The following is a 20,559-nucleotide window of genomic DNA, read 5'->3' as shown; positions in this document are numbered from 1 at the left end:
ATTTTTTTTTATTGCCATCATTATTAGTTTCTTCCTTTCTGTTCTATTAAACTCTTATCTCAGCCCACGAGTTTTACCTTTTCCTTCCAATTCTCTCCCCCATCCCACTGGGTGGGGGGGAAGTGAGTGAGCGGCTGCATGGTGCTTAGTTGCTGGCTGGGGTTAAACTATGACAGGGGAACGGATTGACATTCTTAGTCAATTAGAATACAACACAAAATAATCATTATGTGCATTGAGAATGAGAAGCACAAGGTTTTAAAATGCATGCCGAGGTGAAAAAATTACACTGGGATGGTATAATCTGCTCACCATGGGTGAAGAAACAAACTTCTGCTTCTGCCTTTCAGCCAAGACATAAAGAACAGTAGCTCAAATATATTCATGTTAGAATGAGGTACCAAAGGCTTACAGATTTTTTTTTCTTTTTTTTTTTTTAATCCTGTTCTTCGGAAGACTGCATGTGCTAGCAGGATAACTTAATACTTGCTTGATGTGCCTTTATATTACTTTCAATATACAGTACATATCCCTGATCTGCAAGTGCCTAAAATATAGGTTGTTTCATAATTCAGTCGTCTAATCTCTTTATTGGGATCTGCTAGTAATACAAGTTAGTAACTGCTCAACGGCAAGTGCAAACAGTATTAGAACCTATTTTACTTGACGAGGTCATAAGGCTTCAGAGTCAAGGTATTTATTTTAGATCATAACTTCTCAGGTATCTTTTTGCATATACAATTTCATGCTCAGCCTCAGACAAACTTTTTATGCAATGCATCACCTTCATTTACACAAGGTCAAGCACCAAAACATTTAATGGAAAATGTTTACTCATTCTGAGACCAACAAAACCCACTACGCAACCATTAGTAGGAAAGAGAGGAAGGATGTACAATTGTGCGGGGAAGATGATCAACTTCACCCTCCACTAGATACTAGATTCATTCGGCTCCTGTGTTGTCTGAAGTGGTACTGTTGATGGAGTTCCCACCAGTATATTTGGGTAGCAGAAGGGCAGGTATTTCACCACCTTCTCACTGTTTTGATGGCATAAAAAGCAACACTCTCCTAAACCAGGTTTAAAGCATTGCTAGTCGAGCACTGTGGTTCGCACTGTAAGGCAATCTTGTGGGTGATAAGTGGTCCACAGTTCTCATGATGTTTTCCCCCCACTTCCAAGATAACGCTAGGAGGAAAGTCCCACCTTTGTTCACAAACATGAACTTCAATTTTCTATTAAAGACAGCTCTTGGACCAGTTACACACTCTGCATACATTCATTAATATTTTAATGGGAACAAATCATTTCCAGGCTCCAGCTAATGCAATTGCAAAAATGTACAGATTCAGCATGTAATGCAGTTCTCAGATTAACAGGCAAGCCACTCAATGCAATCAAGTTAAAATAGAAGCACAAGTCTCCTACTGTCTTTGACCTATAACTTTTAATTCTTTTTTTCCCCCTCCATTTTACCAGTGTAAAAACATTTCTTCTTCCTCACTCTCCTCTTTTACATGTATTTTGTGCTTTTATTTCCACTTGCCACATGAGCAGGTGGTCCTTTCATGTATGTCAGTCATCCAACAGAAGAGAGAAGCTTTAAATACAAATATAATTTCAGTCCTGAAATTAAGTTTGGGCATTTGAAGTGGCTGGATACCAAATTTCATGCACAACCTGTTTTCCATTAATCAAGTGGTCAAGCGCATACAGAATTTGAGGCAATTATGAGGCTGACATTTGCATGACTCAACTACATTTTCCTAAACCAGTGCTTTCCTGCAAGATACACAAGTGTTTGCCTCTCTATGTGCATTCACCACTCCTGATCATACCGCCAGTAGTTTTTGTTCCCAATTATCAACTCCGTGTTTATCAGTTGTCTTGTTTTAAGGTTTTTAGTACCTGCATGCAACCTTAAAGGCTGCTTTCTTACATGTGTGGAAAACGTCTGGGTACATCCACTTCTTGTCCTCCTGGAAACATTATGTTTACAGACCACCTAGTAAGTATAGATGCTGCCCATGTAGAGAGACTCCACAGTCCTGCCTTGTAACAGCAGAGGTGAAAAAGAGTGAAGACATTTCCACATTTTATTTATAGAAATTTCTCTACCATAGTTGATATACTTATGCTCTTCTGCAAGCTTTTGCATAAGAACTTGCTAACTGATTTAGCATCAAAGCCAGTAAACATAGTAATGCACATATGCAAAGAAGCATTACAGTACAATTCTGAAAGTTGCACGAACACCAAACACGGGAGTTCACCTTGAAACAGTTCAAAAAGATGTTCAGAGGTTTACAACATAAATAAAAAAACCTCTGAAAAAACAAAAAGCATACGCCCAGCTTTTAAGGCATTAACATACAGATCACTTTCCCCAAAGAAACAGTTATAGCTTTCCAAAGTAGTGCAAAATACAAATATATGAAGTCTTCCACACATAACTATCAAATCCCATTTTCATAGAATCATAGAATCATTTAGGTCGGAAAAGACCTTCAAGATCATTGAGTCCAACCATCAACCATGCCCACCAAATCATGTTCTGAAGTGCCTTGTCTACGTGCTTTTTGAATACCTCCAGGGGTGGTGACTCAACCACTTCCCTGGGCAGCCTGTTCCAGTGGTTGAAAACCCTTTCAGTAAAGAAATTTTTCCTAATATCTAACCTAAATCTCCCTTGCCTCAACTTGAGGCCATTTCCTCTCGTCCTATCTCCAGCCACCTGACAGAAGAGACCAGCACCCACCTCACTACAACCCCCTTCAGGTAGTTGCAGAGAGCCATAAGGTCTCCCCTCAGCCTCCTCTTCTCCAGGCTAAACAACCCCAGTTCCCTCAGCCACTCCTCATCAGACTTGTGCTCCAGGCCCCTCACCAGCTTTGTTGCCCTTCTCTGGACACGCTCCAGCACCTCAATGTCTTTCTTGTCGTGAGGGGCCCAAAACTGAACACAGGACTCGAGGTGCGGCCTCACCAGTGCCCAGTACAGGGGAACAACCACCTCCCTGCTCCTGCTGGCCACACTATTTCTGATACAGGCCAGGATGCCGTTGGCCTTCTTGGCCACCTGGGCACACTGCTGGCTCATATTCAGCCGGCTGTCAACCAGCATGCCCAGGTCCTTTTCCACTGGGCAGCTTTCCAGCCACCCTTCCCCAAGCCTGTAGCGCTGCATGGGGTTGTTGTGACCCAGGTGCAGGACCCAGCAGTTGGCCTCATTGAACCTCATACAATTGGCCTCAGCCCATCAATCCAGCCTGTCCAGATCCCTCTGTAGAGCCTTCCTACCCTCAAGCAGATCAACACTCTCGCCCAACTTGGTGTTGTCTGCAAACTTACTGAGGGTGCGCTCAATCCCCTTGTCCAGATCATTGATAAAGATATTACACAGAACTGGCCCCAATACTGAGCCCTGGGGAACACCAATTGTGACCTGTCGACAACTGGATTTAACTCCATTCACCACAACCCTTTGGGCTCGTCCATCCAGCCAGTGGATTTTCATCAAGGTTACAAGAAAATGCAGTATATACAGGCACAAAACAAGCCGTACATTGCTAAATGTTTACCTTCTAGTACCACCACGATCATGGTAGATAGACATTGGTACACTAAAGTAACAAAAGACCATTTTGTTAAGTGCTACCATAGAAAAATTTCCTTCTGATTACTAGGGAGAGAATTTGGACAAGTCTGGAGTTCATCTGCTGTTAGATGACATTTTCTTTTCAAAACAGTGAAATTAATACTTAGGGTATGCATTCAGTATCAAATTTGAAATGGGAGCCCTGTCATTTTAAATGAAGTGTTTAAAAGTGTTTGGAAAAACATTCATTCAATGGAAAAAAAAAAGTTAAAATATGCTCTGCAAACTGCTGAAATCCAGTCTAAGGTCAAATTCTTTTATGTTTTATCCTTAAGTTTCATAGCAAGTCAGAAAATGTTGAGATCTTGAAAAAGGATGAGTAAGCAAGGGAAGCAACAGATCCTTAATCACAAATGCTTTGCCCCTTGTCAGTATTGAACCATTTTCTCTGCATTTTATTAGAAGACTGTATAATACTAGAGTTGCCTTTTGTAGCTCACAGTTCTCCCTGGCTGGTTCAGGAAGCTCAGCCATTTCACCTCTTGCTGGCAGTTTTGACAGCATGGTATAGATTGGAGTTTTTCTGACAAGTATCATGTAAAACAGAGTAGTTCAGAGCTTGCTGAATTTGAAATGATATGCATCCACGCAAGCATTTGATTCAAATGAAGCAGTTTCCTACCCTAGAATATAATAATAAAAAAAATTCATCTTCCTAAAGGAAAAATATTCTTAATTCTAAAAACATTATTGCTTTCCAAAGAAAGTTTCTTGGGCAATTACTTGACATTCCAAGGAAATTTCTACTTTAGGAAGTTTTAATACACCTAGACTGTCATTCACATATTGATTTCACCAGACACTTAAATCCTAACAATGGTCTTTAACATACTTCTGACTTAAAATGAAAACCACCAAAGTCGATAAAACCTTTTAAAACACTTTTGAATGCAAATCTGAACTTTGGCTTCACTTAGAATTCCCTTTCCTTGAAAGCCAGATGGAGGGAAGGTGCATACCAAGCATCTCTCCCCCTTAAGATTGCAGGGAGGACAAAATCAGAATTCCAAGCTGGCAGTCACAATTCACAGAAGAGATTCTCTCTACACCAAAATGAACAGCTCCAAGTGCTGCCTTTCTACTACCTCAATGCTCCATCTATCTCAGTACAACCTCAGGGCATGGACCTCATGTTTGTCCACCCCTGAGCTTCCTGAAGATTTAACCTCCCATTAACCCAAACCACAGAGGAGAAAAGCTTATCAGGTGACACCTTGGTAAGGTGGATGGAACCAGAGTGAAAGCTAACTTGGGAACAAGCTTGTAGCCCTAATCCAAAGCCTTCTGCAGCTAAAATTGTCATCTCTCTCTCCCTGTAGTGCTGCTGTATCTACAGATCAAAGCTTGGAAGTTAGACCAGGCCCTCTTCAGGTCCCCTTTTTTGCCCCTTGTCTTTCTCTGCTAACAAGAGTACAAAAAGGCAGGCAAACAAGAGGAGTACAAAAATGACACTGTCAGGTTAAAGATGTAGCTCCCTCCTCCGCTCCTCCAACAGCTTGTCAGGTCACTCGGAGAATCCTCCTCTGGCTGCTGGGCACATGATAATGAAGTATCAGAGGCTGAAAGTTCCCAATGTCTTAAACAATAAAAAAGCCCCACGCCCTACACCAAACCAACCAACTAGAACTCAGGAGCAGCCACTTCTACAGGAAAATAAGACTTTATGAAGAACTTCTAACTTGACTTATCCTTTCTATTATTTTTGTAAGCAATGTAGCACAGCATCAGGTGTCTCAGAGCACGTGTGAACATTTCTATATCTTCCCTATCAGTATCTGTAATCACAGGAGCTTGACTAATTCAACACTAATGATATTTCAAGAAACCCCAGGTTTTACTGAACTCCTCCTTTACCTAATTGTGTTTAATTTGTGCATCTGAAAAGCACATCCCAACACATCAATGTCCGAGCTTGTGTTCTGTCTACATTACTCAGGACTTTGCACCTCAAAGGCTGCACCAACTCTTAAATTGAGAAATCAATTCTACAAGATAACTTACTTTTTTTAGAAAAGGAAGGGTCCGAATTCTAGAAGGACAGAATTTAAAGGCAAGATTTAAAAATTGGTACCCTGAGCTTTTTGTGTTACAAAGCACTCGCATTCCCCCCCCACACTCATCAGCAGGATTTGCAAGCAATGAGTTCCACTGCTACACATCTCCAGGTCCATCCATGACTCAGTGATGCAACAATGTCTAAGTAAAGTTCCCCCGCTTCCCAATTTCCTTTACAACTTTTTTATGTCGTGCCAAGCAATGAAAAAATGGCTATAACGACAGAAACGTGACCTATTAAAACTTTTATGTGTTCTGAAATCGCATTGATGTTCAGAAAACAACTCCACAGTTTTCAAGCCAGCAATTAGATGTAGATGAAGACAGTAGAAGATTGTTCTCAGCATATGTGCCAATAAGAAACATTAAAAATAATAATATATAGTAGCAAATAATACAATAAGCTACAACAGTGGTAGTCAGAGTGTATACTTCCCTGCTTGTATTTTAAGATTTTAAGCTTATCTGTCTTAAGTAAGGATTTGCTTCCTCATTTCTAGATTAATACACTGAAAAAGCTTAGATAAAACCGAATTCATTAGCAAAAATCCACTATGTTGTTTCTTCAGTTAATTTCCTAAGTGGAAAACTAGAAAGCCCTAGTTATGGAGCAATCCTAAGGACAAAGTCAGCAATGCTGACCAAAAGAGGAAAACAGGTAAAATACAGTAGCTTTACAAGCTACTAATACACTTAGTCACACTCTAATTTTGTCTATTCTAGATATGCTACAGCAGACTTCCCCTAGAATTACCAAGTATAGTTACATGAATAATAATTCAACAAAATTACTGCTGTTAAAATAAATCCTAGAAAAGTAATAACACCTTATTAAATATTACCTGTTCAGACACAGTTTTCATCTACCTTTGATTTTCATTGTAGAATATGAATTATCCTCAGTTCTTTTCCTATTCATACAAATTCACATTTACACAAATGTGACTTAACTCCTAACACATTCTATAAAAATATATATCCAGACACAATGCTTAAGAAATGTCACATAAATTCTTCACTTTTCAATGCTGTTACCTAGCCCTGTTTTTACTTTTGTACATTATTTCCACCCCATAACGTGAAATCAGCTTAAAATTAAAACTCATATAGTAAAGTAGGAGACTTCTGCTGAGCAAATCTCTCTGAAGCAATGGTACAGAATATAAGCACATCCAGTGTACTCAAGGAGAAAGATTTTATGCTACTCACCATTCTGCAATTTCAGGATGAAGGATTTTGTTGTTCACATTAAATCTACAAAAAACCAAAAAATACATATATTGAAAATCAGCCAGATACACAACAGCAGAGACTATTTTTTTTTTTAAACTGTGTCTTCTCTGAGGACGTGAAAACTTGTGAAAGCAAATATTGTATTATTAGAATTCAGTATAGATCCCAGTGAGAAGAATGTACACACTCATCTTCACTGTGCAAGTATTTTACTTTGAAATACATGAGACTAAACCAGATATGTAATTTTAAGAATGTGCAGAAACCAGAGTAATAGTATGTGCAAGACATTTATTAAACTTTTGACAAAGATAAAATGTTATCAATTCACTGGTATGAGCGTGGGTTGGACCAGATCGACCTCCAGAGGTCCCTTCCAAATTGTTCTGTGATTTTAACTTTGCTCCTCAAACACCCTTCAATGAAATTAAACACAACAAATTGCTAATTTCATCCCTTGTTTTATGCCTTCCCATTTTTGTGTGCACAGAACGTGGCATGTGATAAACAAGCTTGCTTTGAGGACTGTGAAAAAGAAAACAACCTCTCCTTGTCTTTTCTGATCTACAGAAGAGGCAAAGCAAAAGCCTCCATCTCACCTTGGCCTCAAACACTTAGCTATTTTTCTGTTTATTTTCTACATTAACAATTTATGTATTCTTGGAACTATTTTGAGAGTGTCTAAACAATAACATTACAGTGGCCAATAGAGTAAGAAGCTGAGTAATTAAGTGGAACACAAATGGATTTTCAAGCATTGTTCAAGGGTTTTTTTGCTTACAATTTAAATGCCTAAGGAGTGTTTTGCATCAAAGATATTTCGTCTGACTCAGGACTGTTGGCTCCTCAGTTAGGGCATTTAAGAGAATTAAAATGCTCCAAGGCTCCCAACAGATCTTCAGAAGAATGTTATAAGGCAACAAGTCATTTTCCCACATTTTTGAAGGAAAAATTAAATCTATTTCAGGTTATTAACCATTCTTGATACCTCAGAAGGGACCGACTAAAGCACAAATCCAATTAAAAAAAATTATTTAGAAGTCACTTCTAATTGTATCAGGGTCTTCCTGCATCCTCAGATAGCAGGAAAAAAAACCCTATGTTTCTCTTTTTCAAAAACATATGCTCATAAACTTCTAAAATCCTAACAAGGTGAAGGTTAATAGCTTTGTGTTCCTACTCCAAGATAGAAAACAACGACTTATCACAACATTCAACAAGGACAAGCTGTATGGTATTCAGTATTTTGGGTATTAATTAGAAACCACTGGAAAAGCAGGACAATACAAAAAGCCACAAGTCTCACGACAATGCATCATTATAGAATAAAGTTGGTCACTTGGAAACAAGCAAGTCTCATAAAACCAGATAAAAAGGGCACTTTTTCAATTTAATCACCACAACCATCCCAACAACTATAACCTATGTACACCAATGCAGAAATAATTCTGGAATGCAAGAGCCAGTTAAACACAAATTTATACAGAGTATATGAATGATATAGTAAAATCAATCTATAAAAATTCTAAAAAACCAAAAGCCTGAGCTCCCTGTTTGGCTAGAAAGCATACCAACTGACACCACCACAGAAAACCAAGACAAAGAAGAATTAAGCTGCAGCTGCAACAACAGACACAAGGACTTTCAATAATTGTCATCAGTGTATCAGACAGAAAACAGATCAACAAAGGCAAGTGTAAGGAGACACTGCAGCACCGCAGAAAGCTCCAACACCAGCTCTATGCAAATAAGACAAGTATAAACTATGGTTATTATGAAGTAACAAAAGAAAATAAAGGTCAGGGAAGGGAGGTGTAGAAGGCAGCTGACTTAGACTCTGAAAACTCACATCTCTTCTCTCAAGAACCTGTCATGCTCACTTTAACCACAAGCACAAACGGGTGAAACCAAAAGCAAATCAAAAGAGCCAAACATGAACTTCACAAGAGAAGGTTGTTTCTCATCTGCACATTAAAAAAAATGGGGGGGGGGGGGAGAAATTGTACACTTACAATAGCTCAAATAATGCTCTTTTAGAAAAGCAATTTCAGCCAAGAGGTGTACCATCTCTGTCGCAGTCCCTAGATTTTACCTTTCCTGGCCCTAAAGGTTCTTCTTGAACAGTCTGTGCTGCCAGAAATGCAAGTTTTACTTACTGGCTGAGGCCACCCACTATGTGGCAGCTCCTTAAAACTCTAGCTGTTGTCAATTGGGGAAGCTAATTAAAAACACAGAAAAGCAGTAGGATTGAAACACGAGGGTGCTGGGGGCAGGTGGAGAAGAGGCAGATCATCAGCTGAACAGCAGTTTTATCTCTCACCTGAAAGAGACCTTCTGATATAATGTCAAGTAAAAAAACAAGATCTTAGACCTATGGGACACAGCATCAATTCAGATTTGGAAGAGAATCTGATCTACTGTACATAGCTTTTTCAACGAAGCCAATGATTAAGGATTGAACTGTCTCAATTCCACTTAGCTCGTGATAGCTGTAGGTCCTGCGCAAGTGGCTGCAGGGCCGCCTGTTTGCAATTGCTAGACTTCTAAAGCTAATGACTCAAATTACACTTCACTTTAGTTACCAACAAGGTAGCTAAACAAACCACATCTTAAAAGTTACTGGTTAACTAGCAAGCTCAAGGGGAAGAGCTTGTCATCACCAACAGAAGTACACAAATGGTGTTTAATTCATGTAATTTGTGCACACAGTCCTACATAAAATCACCCTACCTTGTCCTCCCAGCAAAGTTTTGATCCTGCTAGACAATAAACAACTTACTCTTAAAAAACATGTACTGCCCTAACATTAAGAAGCTCATGTAGATCAAGCCAATTCTACATTTTCCTGCAATCTGCAAACTGACAATACTTAGATGATGAGATATATGGTCTTGAGGAACAAATTGACATTTTGCTACGGTTGCAATCTGAAACATATTAATGCAACCATTTCATCAACATAGAACTGAGAAATACTACACTGAAAGGCATGTCCAAATTGATTTCATACTCAGTTGTCCTTTAAGATGCGAGACAATTTCATTAGTTCAAAAAAAAAAAAAAAAAGCTAGAAATCTACACCTCCTGTATAATAATACTGTATAATGAGACCCTTTTTTGTCAGTTTAACAAATACGCTTTGTGTATATATTGTGATAAAAATCCAAAACATATTCATACACAATGTTAGAATTTTCTACAGTTCTTCAACATGGAGAGCCTTTCTCCTAACGATTGACTGCACTACACAATAGGGAAGAGGCCATTTAGATGGTCTTTACTGTCATACCCAACAAGTGCAGTTCTGAGGGAAAGGAATTCACCAAAAAACTTCATAACATTAGGTACAATTGCTTAAACTGTCCATCATTTACATCAATCGATTCTGAGGATGAAAACCTCCCAACACAGCAAGCAAAGATTTGGTTCAGCAGTGTTTTAAAGTATATGGCACATTACTGTTTATCCATACAGGTTCAAAATCCATTTTCTGTATGGTGAGTCACATCACCTCAAAGCATTTTTACCAGTGCTACATAATCACCACATGATTAGATTTTAAAAATTCCTGCACATTTTCCAGTCTGAAAAATGGGTCAATGAATTAGGGGAAAAAAAAATGAAACTAGCCTTTATTAGCAAACAGAAATACATATTTCTAGAAAACAATGCATTAGAACTACTTTAGATATCTGCCTTCTACGCTTAAGTCATCTGAAGCAAGTGAGAGCAAGTCACTTCTGTAGGATTCGTAACAGCTGTAAACAAAGCTGACCTGAGTCACCAGCAGCAACATTAGTAAATGGTCCAAGTCTCCTGTCTTAAGTCCCTGCCGCAGACTGCTCCCTCCACTGAACCATGGTGCTACCCACCACCGAGCAGGGTGACTTCCCAAGTACTGCCATTCTCCATTTTTACAGATTGCAGCAACATACAAGCTTTTTTTAGTACAACATACTTTGCTATTTGAGAGAGCTATACATAAACTAATGGAAACCATGGTATCATTCACTATTATGGGCTCTATTATCAGCATAAAATCAAGTTTGATCATTGCTAGCAGGACAAAAATAACATAGGGGTGATCTTCAGAGTGAGCATAGAAAAAACCCATGACCACAGTATTCATTTTGTCTCAAATGACTATTTATTACAGTGTAAAAATTAATCAAATAGTTAGGTAATTATGTTCCAGAATAAGTTCAAAAGGTTCAAAAAGTGAGACAGGGAAGCAACATCATTAGTGCAAGAAAAAAGCAGCTTCTGACAGGAACAGGATGAACAGCCTGCAAAGAGAGCAAGATTCACCTTTTTCAGGAAATGATACATTATTTCTATTATTATCCATCACAAAAAAAAAACCTCAACATCCCCCTCAAAATACACCGGGGCACAGTCAGTCTAGGAGAAAAAAGACAAATGGGAGCAGGAGGAACACAAAACGGCTCCAGCAAGGAAATACATCTTGGCCGGGTAGCCAGAAAATGGAAACACACAAGAACCCAGGAATAAAATACAGCATCATAGCTAGGGCAGAGCCCAGCCGAGTGGAGGACAGAGCGAGCCAACAGGGCGCAGTCACAGGCAGACAGGAGGGAGCACAGTTTGAAGGTACACATTGCTTGGTATAAACTCCACGGTTTGAGTCCTCTCAGAAGAAATCAATACATCTGAAATATTTGTGTTTCTATAAAGGAAACATTTGATACAGGAGAGGTGGAGAAGCAGGAAAGCAGGAATGCTGAAATTTGTTTGGGTCTGTGTGGAAAACAAATGTAAAATGGGCTGATTTATATAAGCAGTTACAAAAATCTGAGAGGAGCAGAGTTTAAAAGGAAGCTCACCCCCTCCTCCACCCCCTCAATTAGCAGCGTTCACTCTCCACGTGCCCACCGCTGGCACGCAGACCAAGCACGCTGTCACAAGAGACATGACAGCCCCGGAGAAGACCGAAGCAGGAGTCAGGGAGATCAAGGGAAGGCTGGAGTGACAAGTGGTTTGAGGGCACGGTATCTGTCAGAAGAGGGGAGTGGATCTTCAGCACATCCAACAACAAAATCAATGCGTGCTCTTCCATACTGTGAGCACAGGAGGGGAAGACACCAACCGGGTCTGTCAAAGGCAGGAAAATTAACAACTTGGTGCCTAGGGGTGGAGAGGAATGAGCATATCCCGGGTCTCAAAAGAGAAGTAACTGCTAAACAGCCGGAAATCGCCCCTAAAGAATGGAGAAGCACTCCTCCCAGAGCACACCGACAGCATGTTTACCACAAACCGGGAAGCCAGCGATAAAACAGCATTAATCCCTTTAAGTGTTGCAGGAGACATGCTATTAAAATCTCAAATCAAGTGCTAAATGAAGTGGCTTCCTAACTTAATGTTGACTAGTAATAGAATGTGTTACTAATTAGACTCCAGTTTTTAGTGAAATTCAGTGGGAAAAAAGGGCTTTTGGGTACTTCAAACAGACCTTTGTACATCATTCCCATAAAGAATTACTGCTGGAGTTAATAGCTTGTTTATATTTCATGTGGAGGTGTCTCAGATAAAACTGGAGGTATTGCTCCACACTGATTTTGGAGTCCGCCTGTACCTGGAGAGCGTAAGATAACCGAGCACCTACTTGCTTAAAGCAACAGAACATCATACTGCTGTAACAGAAGAAAGGACACCAAATATTCATTAAAAACAGCTTGCCTGTATTCTGGAAGAGTTTATATTTAATTCACTGGGCAGCTAAAGATGTCTAAATTTCTGCCACCTCGGTCCTCCAAATCCCTGACAGAATCATTAAGTTTCCATTTAGGTTGTAGGGGGCGAACAAAGTAATTATGGAATCAGATTCCAGATTTCAGTTCACATGACAGAGAAAAGATGATCCCAACAGAAAGCATGCTCTCAGACTATACACGAGTGCCCAGACTTGCTGCAAATTCTGTGCATTACGATCTTCACTGCAGAATTAATACACTGTCGACAGAGCTGGATGGAGAAAAATACAGTGGGGTGACTGGGAGTCAAGGATCATAAAAAAAGGCCACCTACTCAACATCTAAGCATGAGTGTGTTTATTTTAATGGTCTATTTAATGGGGGGTGTAGGGGTGTGTGTTTCTTTTTTTGCCATACACTTGAGCTAAAATGGAAAATTATCTCATTTTAGGATATCATAACAGATTAGACAGTTGTATTTCATTTAAAATTGAGGTCATCTTCCTCACATCCCAGAGCAGGCTGTGATATATTTTTATTTACTGCTTTTCCAAAATACTGCATGCAGGAAGACATTTTCACCCCACTAGAAGCCAAACTTCAAAAAAATACAACATCAAGGGACACTAAAAGATCACATGTAGGCAGAAGAGTGATCTTTTATTTTATACCTGTAATATGACATCTTTTCAGAAGATTGTGCATACCAGAATCCCTACTACCCACCTTAATACTGTACAAGGAAGTCAGTAAGACAAAGAAGCTACTCTTAAAGATTAATTTTTCTGCAATCTGAAAACCAAATATTCCAATCCCAAAAGTGGAAATGGAGGTAAGGGGATGAGTCTGTTTGGTTTTAGATACTTAAAGCAAACACAGAGAAAGAGAAACATTGGATGATCTTAGATGCAAAAGAGATTTCCAAAAAAACCACCACTGTACTTCAAGTCATTAGAAATATGTCAAACATTTTATTTCCAAAGACATACCGATACATTTGATCTGCCATTCAGCACCCTGTTATTAGGAAAAAACATGATTTAATGTGAAATATAAAATTAATTCAACACAACCATGCAACAATTAATGTATAAAAAAGCCTTGTCACTTACTGGCTGATTCCCTCAAATGAAGCTTCCTTGGAGACATTTCCGCTATCGGTATTAACACCACGCTAGGAAGGAAAAGATTAAAAGGACCATGATTCTGAGCCAAACACAAGTATTTAAAATTTAAATCATGGGGAGAACCTGATTGCAGCAAGTTTTTAGGAAAAAACTTACACGTAAGTTTACTTGAATCATAATTAAAAAACCCAGACTGTTTGTTCAAATGCAGACCAATATAAGAAATCATTGGTTTCACAAGAGACCAGTGTACAACTCAGGTTAGGATGTGCTGCTTAGGAAAATGGCAAGCTTTGATTTCTAATTCCCTTATGTCTTGAGATGGAGCTAGGAGACCTATATAATAATAAAGGGCAAGAGATTAATAAACAGGCAAGGTTTCTTCTAAAGTAATTTCATTTAAAAATAAATTATTATGCACTGCCTTGGCAATGCTTACTATTTAAATTTGCATGCCATTCCCCTACAGCTTTCCATTCGAGCAAGTAGCATAAGCAAGAGTATTTTGGCTGCTACACAGCAGATGAACACTTCTGACAACATGTGCCTGGGAAACCCTGTGGAGCAGCATAACAATTCTGTATTTGGAATGAGAGCGCAGGAGTAGAGGACCAAGTTTCCATTCAGCCAGGAGAAAGAGAAATGCTCTTCCCTTCTCTGTATACTTCTTCATGGCCGTGGGAGGAATGTGAAAGCATCACAGCTTCATCTTCTCAGCCAAAAATTAGGTGAAAATTCCTGATTATAACACGACGCTCACAGAGTGACAACTGCTCAACAACTCAATGCGCACAAATGCACAGTAAGAAGCACAAGATGGTCAAATATTCTTTTTCCCACTCATTTCTCTTAAAGAACATGAAAGAAAGCTATAGGATCATCTTTTGTATGTGTATATATACAAATATAAGTGGAAGAAAGACTGAAAACTATTTACAGCCTTTGCTCTTAGTGGATAAAGAAATCACATCTCATGCTATGTGACTGCTTAAGGAGGGATTTTTTCTTAAGACTTCTGTCTGGCACCTATCATGGGAAAACAAGAAATCCAGAGGTTGCCATTGCACTTGCTGTAAGGGAAAGCTCAGAGTCAGCAAATCATTTCTTATATAGATTGGGGACAAGAAATCAGATACTCTTAATAGTGAGAGGTTTACAAAACATCTGTCAAGGAAAGCAGCTGGGGGAGAGGTGGCAGGGAAGAAGAAACTTGCAGGCTTTACCTCCACTCATTCATTCTTCTTCCAGAGAAATAAGCAAGAACCATTCAAAATACTTGGCAGGCATTTAATATCACTCCCTCCTCCCAGTTGTTTTCACCAACCTACTCTATGCAGAAAAAGTATTCCCTGAATCCTTGTGGGATTCCCATAGAAAGGCCCAAACATGCTCATGACATGACCAGAGAAACAAGAGTCATTTTGGAGTCATTGTACATAGGCTGGAGGATAGCATGGTCAATGTTAGATAGGCTTGTCATGTTTTACCAGAAAACAGGTAAAGCTTTTGGCAGAGTGAATATAGACTGGAAGGCCAGAGGTTACAAATCTTGAGATCATGGAGGGGCCAGAAGACTAGATGACTATACACAGGTGACCTGAAATTTGGCAAAGATGGGGAGGAAAAGATAGGGAATGACACTGCAAAGAAATGCTGAATAAACTGATCTCCTTATTGGAGAAAATGAGTAGTTAATCTTCAGAATAATGTGACTCACCAAAGTAAGGAGCACAGCAGGTTTCTTCGAAGACAAGACACTGGATATCTAAAAAGAAGTTTTAGATTGCTATTATTTTTATTTTTTTCTTCCTCATAATCACATTGATACCAATTTCATCAACATTTGCTGTGTACAAAGTAAACGAGCTGCAAAGACAAAAATGCTCCTGATATCTTTCAGATATTGCAGTATTACCTGAAACATGCAACAAGATCAGTAGATCACAAAATATTTAGACAGAAGTGCAGGCCTTAAGTTGATGGTGTCTACTATAACTTAAGTCTATTGTCATCATTTGGAAGACAGAGGAAGTATGAGCCAAAAAGATGTAACGTCACAGAGAAATGAGGAACAACAGGGTACTCTACCCCCAACGCACTGCTGCATATAAAACACACATGCATTAATAATGTTACAATGTGCTAAATACTTAGTAATGAATATTTACTATTTTTCTGACTGGGTCATCTTATACTAATACTTCCATTAGGCTCCGTCAGTACCTTTCAAACATTTACAAACTGAGAACAAAATCATTGGGCTTGTAGAGAACTAGGCTTTCAGAGCAGCTGCAGAAAGGTGGGTGCTGAATTACACATTTCTTGAGGTAATGAACAGACGACATAATTCCATGGAGCACAGTTCTACCAACTTTAAATCAGCTTAACAGCACACTAACTATATTAACAAAAGAAAGCATATGGCAGTGAGGTTTAAAAATACCAATTCCACTTTTTTTTTTTTTCTCCCCATGAAATATCAGGATTACACGCTTACACAGGTTGGTCATTTGTCAACAAAAAACTATCCTGTAAATAAGGCCCCTAGTGTCCTGATGGTGGAAAACCAATTCCTTGGCAAACCAGGCAAAAGTTATAGGAAGAACCTTTGAAAGCTGAACAGTTTCGTTGCAAGCTTCAACAGCTTCTAACTTCAATACACGTAGTTCAGGTGGAAAACAGCCTTTATAAGCTAGGACAATTTACTGGTCCACATAAAGAGCTCTTTTTCCCATCAATACAGTTTTTAAGCAGTAGGGAAGCAGAGAACAGAACTGCAATAAGGGCATTTGTTGATGGAAAGTGACCCAAAACAACTAAGGTGGCCGAAAATAAATGTGATTTTTAAAAATAAAACATGTATTCTCCACTTGCAATTTTCATCATCTTACAGATGAGCACTGGAACACCTGCACTCTATACAACTCCAACTCACGTCAAAAAGCTACCTTTCCACAGCTTCCTCTGCCCCCAGGTACTGAAATACAGGATCAAACTTCACTTCATAGCTGGACTCATTATGAAAATGAAATGGAACATGCTCACAGCTGATGAGAGCAAAATTTTTGGTCTAGTGAGTCAGAGTTAGTGCTCTGCAGGGACATAAGTATCAAAGTCTTCCTTTTCAAGCTGCTCTCCATGAAAATCACCCACAGAGCTTGGCATGAATACTGCCCTCACCCTGCTGAGCCTTCCTACCAAAGAAAAGATAACTGGTCAGGTGCACAAGTATACAAACATCTGCTCAGAAATGAAATGAGAAACCTAACTAAGCAAGTCATACTTGCATTTAAAAATATGAATATATTTGCTTATTCAAATATTAGAATGATTCAACATAACCTAAGAGTAAGGAAGGCAGCTTTTCCTCACAGCTCTTTGGAAGCATAAAATAAATGTAGGCTCCCAAGTCAGAGCTAGGACACGCAACCTCCCTGCCAGCAATCTCCTCAAATCTCCAAGGCATTGCAAAAAATGTATTTAGTAACACACTTCTGTTGGATAAAGACACAGACTGAGAGGGCTCATGATGCACGAAACATGTTTATGAGACTGTCTTTGGATTAAGACCTTATTGTTCAGCTCAAAATGGCAGCCTTTAAAAAAAAGATTTAAAAAAAAAAAAAAATTACAACTGCTTTATAAGAATGAAGGACACTTTCCAGTAACTGGAGAGGGTGGAAAAGGTCCCACCAAGTCAGGAGACATCCAGTAAGCAGAGGACTAATATTAAGCAAAATCATTGCCACATATTGATTTTGTGTTCACAGAAAAATATTCAGACACACAGACAACTCACCTCGTTCACATAGTGGACTTCATCCACAGCGTATTTTTTCTTGAAGAATTCAGGGGGATGAATCCTTTGGAAAAGAACAAAAAGAAGCATTTGGTTTTAGCTTTACTGTAATATTTAATAAGGCCACAGACAAAGAAATAATGTCCTCTATTATCACAACAATAGAATCGGATATGAGAAATGTTTTAATAATCTTATCCTTGACTCCATTTCTCAAAATAGGAGATTACAGAGAAAGTTGCCACGGCTACAAAAATCAGTGTGCTTTAATCCAGTCCATGCTTGATACTTAGATTTCATGGTCTCCTCCTGAATTAAAGGGGGTTTTTTCCCATTCACCCTACACAAGACAGTTTTGTCAAAGATTTTTGCCATGCCATTTGTATACAACTTTCCAACTCACCAGATGTTGGAAGGATGTGGAAATAGCAAAAGACTGGTTCGCCCTGTGTTATATTCAAAGAATGAACAGAACATTCTTTTTCTACCCTGATAAACCCTCTGATACGAACATAAAGCAGACTGAGGGCTATTAAGACATGGGCTCTGCCGCCTCTATTCCTCAGGACACCAGAGATCCACTCTTAACCCAACAGGGTGTGCAACTTCACATGTCCAAAACCAAATCACTTCAGCTGGTTTCTCACAATACCCAACCAGAGACTTTCTTCAAAATGCAAGAAGAATGTGAAAGATGTGCTTGAAGTTGGGGCAGACGCAGGCGTGGACCAGCGCTCCAGGGCTCGCCCAGTGGCCCCCCTACCAGTGGCTGTACCATTGCTCATCCCTTCACTTTATGGGAGCAGCCAGTTATTCACAAGAATTCAGTCTCTGATTACAATTCTCTATCCCCCCGAAACTGGAATAAATATAATCAGTGTAATTATGAAAACGTAATCTCAAAAGAAAAGAAAAAAAGAAAAAAAAAAAGCCAAAACCACCTGGCTTGCATCCTTCCACAGAGTTAAAAAAACAGGAGAAAGAAAAAAACATAGTTGCAAGAGCCAGAATTTGGAGGATCCTGTGCATTTTTCTTCCTGAGGGACAGCAGGAGAGCAAAAGGTGTGCACAGGACTGAACTTTCAGATGTTTAAACATTAGACTACAAGAGCAGAAGACCAACTGGGAAAGAATAAATTAGGTTGGAGACCAAAGAACATTTCTAACCCTTGCAGTGAGGAACAGCAGAAGTGGTGGTACAAACAGTTCAGCATCTTTAGGAGGTGCTCCATAACAAAGGCATGTATTGTAGCTGCCTGCAGTACCAGGTGGCTAGAGCTCTGATTTACATCATTTTTTCAATCTCGTGCACTCATTTTTCATTTTACATGCCTTTATGCTCCAAACAGCACCAGGCTGAGACACGAACAACAACATGAAAACGTTTATGGTGTCCTCAAGCAGTAAATTACAGATTTTTAAAAATTTATTTATCTGTGTACTACTCAAAAGTAACACAAAAATATCTCATTATATGTTCCCTTTTACAATGCTCCTTTTGTGGACTCCTCCCACCACTATTGGGGATTTCAAACCAATTATCATTTACCTTCTCTCCCTGCCTAATTTCACATATAATTAAAAAAATCCACTATATACTCTTATCTTTCTATACCCTGTATTTTATAGTTCCCTTACCTCCAACTTCTGCATACTCTGTTTCTCCTACAGGCATCTCCTTTTCCCCTCCTTCATTCCTCACACACTGAAGTACTTTAATATTCCAGAAACATCACGAACAGATTTAGCACTTTCTGTTTTTGTTCTCTTTTACAGTTTCAACCAATTCATCTGGTATCAGAAGAATCCCAACTGCAAAACCAGTTAATTTATAGCCCACTGTAATTTATGTTAATATATGCTCTTTAGAGCAATACCTGCAAAGCACCATTTACAATTAGCTGCTTTGTTTGAATTGAAGAACTGTTTCTTGTAAAGTAAATATTTCTTAAAAGTATACCCACAAATATGCTGGATTTTATTCACTTCACTTAATGCAGTTTAAATAAGAGTAGGTCTCATTTTCCAACACACCAATAAGAAAATTTCTGCCTTTTCACAAGCTGTTTTTTGACTTTTTTTTTGCTAGTTGCCTCCTATAATTGTGTGGTCTACAGCACACTGCTGCTAACTTAATTCTTTGGTTACGGTTAATATTAATCCATTATTGATTCCGTTCCAGTAGTAATCCCTCCAACATCTCTTCTTATGTACACTATCACTCTTGAGGAACAAAAGTAGCTCATCACCCTTTCAAGGCTGAGGATTTTTTCTCTACTTTGAGAGAAAGAAAACAGCAGCTTCCCACAATCCTCCATCCTCTCTCTCAGCTATTAAACTAGGTCATCTTCCAGATACTTTTGACTCCATCACACCTAATGATAAGCTGCCACGTTTCCCAGATGTGTACCTCCTTGCTGCTCTTGTTCTTGCTACCTTGCTCAGAAGTCGGCAAGACTTTTAGTACAAAGTAGAGAGCCAGACTTCTCAGCTCCTCTCTGAAGCACTCAAGGCTCTGCCTCACTTCTTTTCTTCAGCCATTTAGCACCGCTGACTAGATGGTAAAATCAATTCATGTACACTTCCCACAAACTACCATCCCCTACCCATCCCACAGGAGCCGTGATGCTTCACTGATGAAGCCACGTCTCCCACCGGAAAGACTTCTGCAAAGACCTACCCTACTGCAGAACCATACAGGTGGAAGGAAAAGTGCACATGGAAGTCGACCTTAGAGAGGAAAAATTTTGTGCTGTCACATATAGAAAAGCAGTATAGAAGGCAAAACAAAAGCTCAGGGAGAAAGAGGAGCAAAGATGATCCTCATTGAGACTTTTCCATATTCTCTCCAGTCTCTTCAATTTTTCCCCAGTTTAGCAGGGATCTATGAAAGATTATTATGCAGCAACACCTTAGTTACTGTAAAAAAAGTACCAGGGCAGAGTTCCTTAGGAGATACAGGGCTCAGTATTCATT

At 39.2% G+C, this 20,559-nt stretch overlaps 1 protein-coding gene across 4 annotated transcripts in view; it reads right to left on the bottom strand.

Annotated features, from left to right (window-relative positions):
- The window catches only part of PEPD (peptidase D), a 143,468-nt gene that overhangs the window by 102,474 nt on the left and 20,435 nt on the right, over positions 1 to 20,559 (bottom strand). For all 4 annotated transcript variants that reach the window (XM_075040062.1, XM_075040060.1, XM_075040061.1 and 1 more), the window contains 4 exons: positions 17,584 to 17,647; positions 15,502 to 15,549; positions 13,770 to 13,831; positions 6,923 to 6,967 (listed from right to left, as the gene is read on the bottom strand). In XM_075040062.1, coding sequence (XP_074896163.1) covers positions 6,923 to 6,967; positions 13,770 to 13,831; positions 15,502 to 15,549; positions 17,584 to 17,647 — 219 coding nt within the window. The remainder of the gene's footprint in view (positions 1 to 6,922; positions 6,968 to 13,769; positions 13,832 to 15,501; positions 15,550 to 17,583; positions 17,648 to 20,559) is intronic.

This window comes from Buteo buteo, chromosome 11, assembly GCF_964188355.1.
Source record: "Buteo buteo chromosome 11, bButBut1.hap1.1, whole genome shotgun sequence".
Taxonomy (NCBI): Eukaryota; Metazoa; Chordata; class Aves; order Accipitriformes; family Accipitridae; genus Buteo; species Buteo buteo.
The sequence above is the reverse complement of the archived record's forward strand: the minus strand, read 5'-3'. Positions and strand labels throughout refer to the sequence as shown.